Here is a 13,081-nt window from a genome sequence, read left to right on the forward strand (position 1 = left end):
TAATTCACCTAAAATACTGATATCTTGTTTTCTTTGCTTGTGTTTTAATGTATGCTTAATTAATGTCACTTACAAACACATTATTTCACGACGATGATGACGACAAGGGATGGATGGATGGATGGATAAGGAGGGAAAGGCAGCATGCAAGACCATCTTTCTCAAGGCCTCAAAGACTAGTTAGTGACAGGAAGCAACAAGAATATACTTAAAGCAGAGACTTGGCTCAAATTCCTACAAGAAAGTATCTCTGCTAAAGGCACCCAAGAGCCAGGTAGCAGTGCTAAATTGAACAGAAAATTAAGTCCACTATTCAAGAACTCAGAATGCAAAGAGTTGAAGCAACTACCACAAGACATCTTAGTTGATGCTCAGACAATTCTGCTAATCTACAGACAGGCATTTTTTATTTTACCAATACCAAAACAGATAAAAGATACAGGTGACCTCAGTGACAGCAGTGGTGAGGTCAACTGAAGAAAGTGGTTGTTGACAAAAGAAGAAGCTCATTGTATGTCAATATGTGTGATTCATTGCATCAACCAGACTATCAAATGTGGTTATACACTGCTGATTACAATGCGCTTCTGCATATCATTGCAGCTTTTGAATGATGCCACCTCGCTGGCTAGGTGGGCAGGCCAACTTTCTCCTTGAATGGCACACCAGTCCATTGCATGGGTACCCATTTACAGCTGAGTGGATTGATGTTTTGCTGCAGAACACTAAGTACTGCCTGTCTGGAAACTGAAAGCAAAACCTTGCAAATTGTGAATGCAACACCCACCCGAATCACTATGCCATATTCTGTGTATGTGTGAGCCCAAACATTTCATTTCACATTGTCCCAGTCCATGCAGCTATAAATGGATAACCTTGCAATGGACTGGTATTCCATTCAAGGAATACCAGGGAATGTTGGCCTGACCACCTAGCCAACAGGATGGCATCATTCAAAAGCTGCGACAATACAAAGAAGCACATTGTGATCAACAGTGTATAATCATGTTTGATAGTCTTGTTGATAGAATGATACAAACACACATATATATATATATATATATATATATATTAGAAGAAATAAGGTACTCAGAATCTGGATGGTTTTATATTTACAGATTTTTATTAAAATGTCACATGTTTTTATAAATTATATATTAGCGCTTGCATCCACTCTAGTAGATTCTTCAGAATCTACTAGAGTGGATGCAAGCACTAATATATGATTTATAAAAACATGTGACATTTTAATAAAAATCTGTAAATATAAAACCATCCAGATTTCTGAGTACCTTATTTCTTCTAATATATAATAATATAATACCTGTACATCACCTCCAAACCTTCTAACATATGCGTGTGTGTATGTGTGTGTACCTACAATGGGCCTCTTTTCTGTATTTGTGAGAGTGTGTATGTTTGTGTCTCCTTATTTTGACATCATGTGATTCTTGTAAATGGTAGTGTCATTCATTTTCAATCTTCAGCGATTACATATCTGACCATGAAAAATACTACTCTTGAGATGAGTTGACACAGTAAGAGACGAAACTCTTCTGTGGGACAGGACTGACAACAGTATGTTTCCTAGGATCAGGATACATTCCTACTGAGAAAGAAACTGAAGAGGAGCTTTGTAAGTATACAACCTATCTCTGGAGCACATTGTTTTAAGAAAATGGATGACAGGACCCTACTAAGACTGGTTGTCTCTTTTGAACTAGAGAGATTGAATGAGTTTTCATACAAGCTAATTATGTGTATGAGTGGGTGCTGAAAAGTTCCTGGCTGTGGGCAAAGAAAATACAGAAGGATCAGTTAAATATGATTTTATATGTAATATATTGTATTTGATATATTTCCCTCTTAGATTCACACATTTATTACAGTGGTCCTTCATTTATTTTAGCCCTGGAAAAGAACTCAGAAGGTTGGGCCATCAACCAGTCTTTCGTGATACCCCAAAATTCAGGAATTTTTCAGCATCCACTCATATATGTGGTAGTGAAACAGGATAGTGCAGAAAAGATATATTGCAAGAGGTCACATTGTATAGAGAGGGTGGTGATGTATACAGCAAAAAATAGAGGCTTTTACAATGAGTGTACTGCTATCAGTAGACCCATGTTAGCAGTTGTCTCGGTTAAAAAGTGATAAGTAGGAGGATTTCAGAAAGTAAGAGCAACAGTAAAATGGCAAAAATAATATATAATAAAACAAGTACAAATTTTAACAAGAAATACCAACATTTTCCTGATACGGGACATAATAGCTGGTGCTATGTTGTCTTTGTTGTAAGTTTTCAGTTTTTCCAAAAACTTCATGTCACCAAGGAGCTTCAGTGAAGGTCCCCAATAATCATCAAACATTTTCCCACTGCCATCAGGTTTTCTTTCAGGTTTAATCATTAACATGACGCATACTGATTCCATGACCAATTTCACAACTGTTGGTGGATTCTGAAAGATAAGACATATAAAGTTTGAACATATGTACACACACATACACACACACACACAGGTCATTCTGGTGATATGGATTGGACAAAGAGAAAGAGGTCACTTTATTAACAACAGATGTACACAGAGATTCAAATTAATAACAAAAGTTAGTGGATTTTGAAATATAAGAGAGAGTGAATGGCAATTTTGGTAATTTTATGCAACGTCTTCATGAGTTAAATTTCTTACAAATGCTAAGGCCTACGTTTTTACATTTAAAATTCAGTTAAAAAATTTTCTTAGATAAGATAAGTAATGAATTTCCTTATAACAAACAATATTGTTGCATTTTGAATTGAATTTTGTTTGATTATTATTGTAAAAATATTGCTTTCTATATTGTTATTTGATAATTATACATTACGATACATATATTTATTTACTTATTATTTTTATTATTGTTATTATCTTGTGAATTAACGTATTACATATAATTTACATTGGGAAATAGTTTTGTAAGACAAAATGTTATCGAATAGGTAGGAATTTTTATTTGTTATGTAATATTGCATTTAAGTAAATACTTTTAATAATAATAGAAATTTTGGTTACTTCTATAAATGAGTGTAATATTAAATCTATATATAAATTGAATTAATTATAAAACAAGTTTCACTAATTTGTGTGCATATATTTGAACCATTTTTCTATTTTTAATTCTTGTAGTCATAGTTTGTGGTAGTATTTTGTATATAAGTTAGCTTGAAGTTTTTTAGTATATATTACTTAATTAGAATAAGATTTAACTTACTTGTTTATTAAATAAATAAATTAATTAATTAATAATTAAATGTATGTAGATTAAATTATAGTATTTTAGCTTCACTTAATGTATATTATGTATTTGATATATATATTTTTTGTTTTAAATATTTTGTTTTAATTACTTGTATTTTAATTTTCCAGTAATGATATACTATAGTTTGTTATTTTTTTTTCTATAAGCTAAAATATATTTTCATAGATAAAATAAATATTTATATCTATTTATTCTAGTTCTATTTACACCACGTTTTTAATGCGCTAAATGTATTATAAACACTAAGTCCTATATGTTAAGTTTAAAGATTTAGTTAACAGAATATATTTGGTAAGATATTTTGTGTTTTGTTTCAAGATATATTGTTGAATTTAGTTCGATTAATTATTGAAAAATTATGTATTTTATATATATTTATATTTTCTTATAAGATGATATATGTACATTTATTTAATTATTTTATTGTTTTTATCTTGGACTTCATGAGTGACTATATTTAAATTGAATTGATTTTACTGTTATCAGTTTGAAAATATAGCCACAAAACACGTGTAGTCTATTTACTAATTATATACTATTTATTATTATTTCATACTTTATTTAGCTTTAGGTAAATGTTTTATCATATCTTTAATTTTTTTCTATATGGTATGAATTAATTATATCATTGTTGAATTGCTACATGGTGGTTCTTCTCTAATTTATACACATTATTATATATATATATATATATATATATATACATATATATATATATATATATATATATATATATATATATATATATATATATATATGTATATATATATATTTACATATATGTGCATGTATGTATGTATACACGTGCACATATATATGCAGATATATATATGTATATATGGGTACAGGACATTACCAACTTTGTAAACAACATGAAATACATAGACCAACGAGTTAACTACATAAATACACTGTGTTAAATACATAAACGAGAGGAAAATGGAAAACAGGACAAGTAAACATAGAGAAACGACTCTTCATCAGTTTTCAGTTGTCTATCTACTCCTCATTTCAAGCATTCAACGACAATATGAATTTTCAAAGACAGTTGCTCCCATAAATATAAATGTATAGATAGATTGATATATATATATATATGTAAAACTTAATTGGAAGAGGATGCGTGGTGTTCAATCATATAATAATATAAATAATATATGTATGTGCATATATACATACATATATATACATACTTACATCATTATGTATATATATATATGCATATGTGGGCACAGGATGTCACAAAATGTGTACAACAAGAAAATACAAAGCACAAGTACATGGAACATGAACTACTCTTTCAAACAATAAAAGACACAAAGCAAGCAACATAAAGAATGACCCTTCATCAGTTGTTGGCTGTTTTTCTAGTCTCATATTTTGATCATTTAACAAGATACGCTTTTGATAAAACATTAGCTCCCGCAATGCAAATTAAATAAATTTTGGGATTTTGTGGAGGGTCAAAATTGATAACACAAACAGGACAGTGAGAATGAACAGGAGGGGCTGCTAAGCCTAAATGAGGTTGTGGTGGCAAATGCGTAAATCAAGCTTGGGCAGGAGACAAACAAGAACATGTCTTCCTTGTACCAGCTACAATGGAGAGAAAGAAACACAAGTTAGGAGAAGAAAGAAAGATGGCCAATGGTCACATGGGAGCCACGTGAGCAAGGGAGGAGGAGTGAGGAAAAGAGAGTTACAGAATAATATATATACAGAGAGAGAGAGAGAGAGGGGGAGATACTGTGTATACTAGAATAATAGTTGATCTTATGTAAAAGTCAACCCTTATTTTTGGCCAAAAATTGGGAATTTTCTATAGATTCTGTATAAAAGTCAACCCTAGTATTTCATGAACAACAGGACAATATTTGCAGGCCAAGGTACCATATTATCCTGCACATAGAAATAACACTGTTACAAAATTGTGTGGCTACCTTTGTAGGTGAAATGCTTGGTGCTAATAATGTAATGCTCAGTGCTTACAATAAAACACCATTTAATACCGAGCACTACACATCTGTTGATGGGCACCGTATTACCATTACTAAAATGTATGCACAGGATATGTTGCAAACCGGCGTACATCTTGAAGCACAATAAACACATGCATCATACGCTCGTTGTTTACATGGTGGGAAACATGTTTCATAGATTGCACAATTGGCAAACAATAGCAAATCTCACTGTCTGAATTTGCACAAAGGCATGACTTTGATAAGCCTACACCACATTATTGACATTTACTGGTAACTGCACATGAGAGCTACACAGTCTTGTTAATGGGTTTCGCTATTTACTAGGACACATGTTTTGATGCATAGAATTGGTAATATTACTGTAATCCATTATGTTTTTGTTTTTATTTGCTGAGATATCAGTTAGGTTTCTGCTGCTGATATGGTACTTCGGATTCTAACTTGGATTTTGGCCCCTCAAAAGTAATATCCGTGTAATAGTCAACCCCATAAATTTGACCTTAAAAAATGGTCTAAAAGATTTGACTTTTACACGACTATACATGGTATATGTATATATATATATATATATATATATACACACACACACACACATACACACACATATAAATCTGAGAGCAGAATAAAAGAGATTTAGTTTATCTTTCTACTACATTAAAAATTACATAACCTATACACGTGTTTCACTAGCAAATACTAGTATGTTATGAAGTAATTGTTATATAGATGATTGCATAATCACATTGGAAAGAATTAAATTACTGTTTTCTTCTAAAGATCTAATGTCAATAAATTATCATAGATATCTGTCAAATTCTGAAATATGACCTATTTGACCACATTTAAATTTATTTCAGGATGGCCACATGCTAAAAAAGAACAACAGAATTACTGCTAATTAGGGAGTCAAAACTGCTTCTAATTGAAGATAAAGGAAAATAGTGCCCTATTTGGCTGATAGAGGATGATTTCTGAAATAGGGAATTAGTCATAGCAGAACTTATTAAGGACTTGAGCGAGGCACAGATATAGCTTTTCACTTGATTCCACTGAGTGGCCAACCTTATGGCAAGTAATTGCATTTGCAGATCAATCCAATCCATGTATTGCATGGCAAGAACTATTGTCAAAGCACAAATAATTAAAAGGAACAATGAAACACAGAAATAAGGATAAAAGGATATCTCACCGACATTGTTTTGAGCAAAGTGATGTCAGAAGGTTTCAATGTGTTGAGGGCATGAATAGCAGACTCCAATGCAGGAATTGCTTCCGCCAAGTCACTTTCACACTCATCTTTGATAGCCTGGGAGGCTGCAGCTGCCTCATTAGCAATTGCTTCATCAGCAGCAACGACCTGTAACAGATGATCACCATGGTAACTAATAACAACACTGATTGACTTCAAATGAATTCTTTACTAGAGATATGGAGAAATATTAAAACTTTGGTACCATTACTATTACTACTACTACTACTACTATTACACAATGCTATTGCAGCTCTTACCGTCACTACACTCTCACGACTATTACTACAACAATACTTTTATAACCACTCTTACTAACACCACTACTGTCGCTATACTACTGTTATTACCATTCCTACAACATATACATCAACCATACTACTACCACACCAACCACTACTACAACTGTTTGACATTGAATTATTGTAACATTGATTATCTTCCTTGTATTGTTCTTCTTGCCTTCTTCCTTACTAGCATCTCTTGCTTAAAAGCCATCTGCTCAAAAGACAACTGATAACTGTCTAGTTCTCAGCTTAAGAAATGGGGAAATAAATTATTTTGACCAGGAAACCCTGAGTAGTGGTATTTAACAAGATTTGTGGTTTTTATTATAACATATATATTGGAATGTAAAAAGCACCATCCGTACGTGGTCGATGCCAGCACCACATTGACTGGCTTCCGTGCCGGTGGCACGTAAAAAGCACCAACCGATCGTGGCCGTTGCCAGCCTCCCCTAGCACCTGTGCTGGTGGCACGTAAAAAGCACCCACTACACTCACAGAGTGGTTGGCGTTAGGAAGGGCATCCAGCTGTAGAAACACTGCCAGATCGGATTGAAGCCTGGTGCAGCCTCCTGGCTTCCCAGACCCTGGTCAAACCATCCAACCCATGCTAGCATGGAAAACAGATGTTAAACGATGATGATGATGATATATATATATATAACAAAGTGAAGTTGTAAGGTACTGCACAAGTGGAAATACATAAGAAAGAAGGTTTGAAAATGCAATTTTAAAGATGTTTATTCACTTGACCAGTTTCACTTTTTTAGAAAAAGATTGTCAAAAGTAAAATGTAAAGCATTGTATAAGCTTTGTCGTGTTAAATACTGGTTGTCACAAAAGTATAAAAATACAAATATACATTCTTTGATATAGATACTACCAAACAAACATGATTTTTTAGTGAACTCCTAATACTTTTTGTTGAATATTTTCTTAAATACCTTCTTGTAAACTGTTTTTAACATTTTCTTATTATCAAAGAATGTATATATGTATCTTAATACTTTTGTGATAACTAGTAATTAACACAACAAAGCTTATACAAAGCTTTATTCCTTAAGCCTGCAATTGTCGGCTACACCGACCACATAATAACTACACTATGACAATCCTACCACTCTATGATGACAGCCTCTACTCACTATGACAATTTTAATCAGCTATGAGGTACTGCTCCCATATCTGGGATAATTTAACACTTTTCATAACTTATAATTATTTGCCATTATTGCCTGCATGATAATTTGTCAGATATAGAAGTGGGAAGTGATCTGAAACACCACATAAGAATTTTAAAAATTAAAATTTAACATGGCAATTTTAATTTCTACCTTCAAAACTATATTTCTGAAAAATTTCTCTAAAACATATTCATTTTAAAGAAAGTTATAAGGAAACAAATTCAGGGGCGGAGATGCACATTGTTGTAATTATGCCACTATAGTTATATCCAGTAGCAATACTGACCTCCTTTTTGGCCTCAACTTCCACAGTATCCTGCTCAATTTTCACCATAAGTTTCTCAGTATCTTCAGATGTCTTTATTAGTTCTGGTTGCAACTCAGTCAGTTCCTGCTGCATTATAGACACTTGTGAAGCAGCAAATTGAAGCTGCTCCAAACCAGTTAGATAACGGGTCTTCATTGTTAGGATCTCGGTTCGTTTTGATGTCAAAAGATTTTTGAAGGTCATGATTAACTCCAAGTACGATGTTGGGGTGACATAATTGTGTCGTCGTAAGATTTCGTAATAGCTTTGGGCGGAAGTTAAAAAAGAAAAAAAGGACAGGTTGAGGTTTAATCCATTTAATCAAAAATGATGAGAGCTGGCACTTGGTTATGTCCCATAACATTCTGAGTTCAAATTCCACATTGGATGACTTTAACATTCACCCTTTGAGGTTTATAAAATAAGAGCTAGCTAACTACAGGGGTGTATGTAATTGACTATACTACTGAAAGTGTTGGCCCTTTAGTTTGCCGCATTTAGTAGGGCTATAGTAGAAGACACTTGCTCAAGGTGCCATGCAGTGGGACAGAACCTGAAACCATGCGGTTACAAAGCAAACTTCTTAACCCCTCACTTCCTTTGACATGGCTGAACAATCAAGCCCAACCAGTCAGGATTCACAGGATGAATCCTGAATATAAAATGTAGCTCAAAAGACCTCCATTCAGGTGATTTTCTTGAGCAACCATCTCACCTTCATACACCAATCCATTACAAGGTAACCCAGTTACAGCTGAGAGGACCAGAGCAACATGAAATGAAGTATTTTGCTCAACGACACAATATGTAACTGGTCTGGGAGTTGAAACTATAATCTCATGTTCGTGAGTGCAACACTCTAACCACTGAGCCACATGACTTTCTTAACCACACTGCTATGCTCACATGTAAATATGGTTTATTAATCAAAGAGTGAACAGTAAATTTGCATTTATATTTTTAAAACAAAGTGAAAGAAATATTATGATTGCTTTTATGATGATGATAATAATAATTAATAATAATAATAATAATTAATAATAATAATAATAATAATAATAATAATAATAATAATAATAATAATAATAATAACTGTCTTGGTATAAAAGATGGGCTACAGCAAATATTCTGCTCAATACCACAGATTTGCTTGTCAGTTGTTTCACCTTAACCAGTTGACCATGTCCCTTAGTGGCTGATGATATGTGCAACTCTGATCACAAGCAGAAGTAGTCGGGGAGCATCATAGCCATGTGTTGAAAGGAATTCTTAGAGGTTTGAATAATTCACCTTTGGAAACATGGGTGGCTCATTCAACATACTTAAACAATCTTTATTCAGGGACCTTTTGAGTAGGATTGGCTACTCGACCAGAAGAAAATTCTAACTGGGCCCCACCTGCAAGGTCATGCGCTGTTTATCTTGATATGAGATCACCATGTCACGCACATATGGTTGTGATGCATGTGCCTGGTGTACCCTTATCAGACGGGTAGTCATGATGGGTATACAGGGCCTTATATATTTTACCCCAGTGTCACTTTGATGGCATACACTTCTCTCTCAATCAATAATAATAATGATAATAATAATAACAATAATAATAAGGCCTGAAATTTCAGTGGGGAGGGAGTCAGTTGATTACAATGATCCAGTGCATAACTGGTACTTTTCTCATCAACTCTGAAAGGATGAGAGGCAAAGTTGACCTTGGTAGAATCTGAACTCAGAACGTAAAGATGTGCAAAATACCACTAAGCATTTTGCCTGGTGCAATAACAATTCTACCAGCTCATCACTTTATTATTATTAATGATGATGATGATAATGGTTTCAAATTCTGGTACAAGGTCAGCAAGTTTGGGGGAGGGGGTAAGTGGATTATATCAACCCAAGTACTCGGCTGGTACTTATTTTATCAACCCCAAAAGCTTGAAAGGTAAAGTTGGTTACAGCAGAATTTGAACTCAGAACGTCAAGACAGACAAAATACTGCTAAGCATTTTGCCCAGCATGCTGATGATTCTGTTAGCTCACCACCTTAATAATAATAATCATAATAATAATAATAATAATAATGATGATGATGATGATGATGATGATAATAATATTAATCCTTTCTACTATAGGCACAAGGCCTGAAATTCTGCATAACTGGTACTTAAATTATCAACACCGAAAGGATGAAATGTCAAGTTGACCCCAGTGACATTTGAACTCAGAACATGGAGACAGACAAAATACTAATAACCATTTCGCCTGGAGTGCTAACAATTCTGCCAGCTCGACACCTTAATAATAATAATAATAATAATAATAATAATAATAATAATAATAATAATAATAATAATAATCATAATGATAATAATAATAATAATAATAATAATAATAATAATAATAATAATAATAATGAACTCATTGTACATAGCGCACAGGTGCACTACAACTCATCAGAGAAAGTAGCCAAAACTGCATGAACGGTACATAAAATATGCACAGGAAGTGAACAGTGAATAAGCTTTTAAAAAAATGATTACTTTTATAAACAAAAATAGTAGAAAGCCCATTATATTGAAGCTTTGTTAACCTTTTAGCATTCAGATTACTTTGTCAAATGTCCACACTGTCAAAGACTCTTTCAGGCACAGATTGGCCTCGCTAGCCATCTGCAAACTCACAAAACAAGCTCACCCCCACCCCAGAATGATTAGATGGTTTTCGTTGCATCGAAGGACAAACAACACACACAGCTTCTGTGTATATTTTATAAAGGAATTGTTGCATGTGATGCAAGAACATGCAAACCATAAGCAAACAATGTAAAAGAAAAAGAGATATGGAAAGCTACTACTAGCACTCCACTGGTTATGATGAGGGTTCCAGTTGGTCCAATCAATGGAACAGCCTGCTCATGAAATTAATGTGTAAGTGGCTGAGCACTCCACATACATACATACCTTTAATGTAGTTCTCAGGGAGATTCAGCATGACACAGAATACGACAAGGCTAGCCCATTGAATTACAGGTACAACTCATTTTTGCCAGCTGAGTGGAATGGAGCCATGTGAAATAAAGTGTCTTGCTCAAGGACACAACACAGCTCAACCCAGGAATCAAATCTATGACCTTACGATTGTAAGCTGATTACCCTGACCACTAAACCACATGCCTTCATTAACATGGAAAACATTACAACTTTAATTAGCTGCTTTCAGCAATGATTAAATGAGGTTACAAGTTTATCCTTAGTGAACCACTAAAATGGTGAATCAAAAAAGCTTAAAAAAGGAAATACACTAAAAGCCCATCAATTTCCAAGGTAAAGCAGAAGGGTATAGGATGAGAATGGAAAAAAGTTGTTACTCACTTCTCGGACATTAGACGAACTGATTCATGGAAATGTTTGCACATCACAACACATTCATGCTTGGTAGATTCATCCATTTCAGTTTCCTCCAGAAATTTGTTGGCAACCATCTCCAGAGCATCTGGAGGCCAAGCCTATAAAGATAAGCTCTTAATATATAGAACTGTTGGTGGCAAAACTGTTACAATGTCAGACAAAATACTTAATGGCATTTCGTCAGTTTTTACTTTTGGAATTCAAATTCTGCCAAAGTTGACTTCACCTTTTATCCTTTCACAGTTGATGAAATAAAGTACCCGTTGAGCACTAAATCATACAGCAGATTATAATAGTGTTGATGTATGTATGCCCCGGACATGTACACTCTGGACATGTATGCTCAGGATGAAACACGGGCCCATCACAATGATCCTGAGACTAAAGTCCAGCTGAAGCAATGGAAACATAACCCACCACCTCCAAAGAATGCTTGCAGGCAAGGTGATGCTCACAGTCTTTTGGGACTAGCACATAGTAATGATGATGGATTTTCTGGCAAAGAGGACCACAAATATTATGTGTCTTTGTTGCAGAAATTGTGGGACACCATCAAAGCAGAGAGATATGGTATGCTGACCAAAGAAGTCTGCCTCCTCCAAGACAACACCCCAGTTCACAATGTGTGTGTTGCCCAGATGAAAGCGCACTCATGCAGCTATGAAATCCTTCCTCATTCCTCTTACTCTCCCAACCTTGCACCATCTGACTTCCACCTCTTTTCAACCATGAAGTCTTTTTTGAAGAGGAAGCACTTTGCAGATGATGATGAACTTATTTCCAAGGTAAAGTCTTGGCTCCAGACATAACCTACTGACTTCTATAGACGAGGTCTTCACAGCTGCATAAAGTGATAGGATAAGTGTGTCACCATTGGTGGTGGTCATGCAGAGAAGGACTGAATAATTATGCCGTGTTTTGTTTATCCCAGTCCTTGGAAAGTGGATCAGGGGAAATCTTTAATGAACACCCCATGTATGAGTATATATATAAGGTGAGTATATATGGATAAATTCTCAGGTACATTTCAGGTTTCAACTAACCACATCAAGTAGAAATAAACATAAATAATCACGTAGTATGAGCAATCCCACTGTAATTCTTTTGATGGATAACTCCAGGTTTACTTCCCTGGATTATGAATATTATCAGAAGTGTAAATTTCAAACAATTACAAAGAATATGGAGACTGGTAAATCTCAAAAGCAGTATAGCAATGAAAACAGCAGAGAAAGATTGGGTCTTGTCTCTAAAATACTAACACATTCAGTGCCTTCAAAATTTGTTTATAAAATGTTCTTACATTTGTAAAGCTATTATTTAGCATTAAAATTGATGGTGATTGTTGGTTAGAGCACGCAGATAGTG

The 13,081-nt window shown here is 34.1% G+C and overlaps 1 protein-coding gene across 2 annotated transcripts in view; it reads right to left on the reverse strand.

The window, feature by feature from the left end:
• LOC115214188 (dynein heavy chain 3, axonemal-like) overlaps positions 1-13,081 on the reverse strand; it is a 257,372-nt gene that overhangs the window by 65,709 nt on the left and 178,582 nt on the right. For both annotated transcript variants that reach the window (XM_036504718.1, XM_029783288.2), the window contains 4 exons: positions 11,678-11,811; positions 8,289-8,574; positions 6,472-6,639; positions 2,248-2,459 (listed from right to left, as the gene is read on the reverse strand). In XM_036504718.1, the coding sequence (XP_036360611.1) occupies positions 2,248-2,459; positions 6,472-6,639; positions 8,289-8,574; positions 11,678-11,811 (800 nt within the window). The remainder of the gene's footprint in view (positions 1-2,247; positions 2,460-6,471; positions 6,640-8,288; positions 8,575-11,677; positions 11,812-13,081) is intronic.

The sequence above is a fragment of the Octopus sinensis genome, linkage group LG7 (genome assembly GCF_006345805.1).
Source record: "Octopus sinensis linkage group LG7, ASM634580v1, whole genome shotgun sequence".
Taxonomy (NCBI): Eukaryota; Metazoa; Mollusca; class Cephalopoda; order Octopoda; family Octopodidae; genus Octopus; species Octopus sinensis.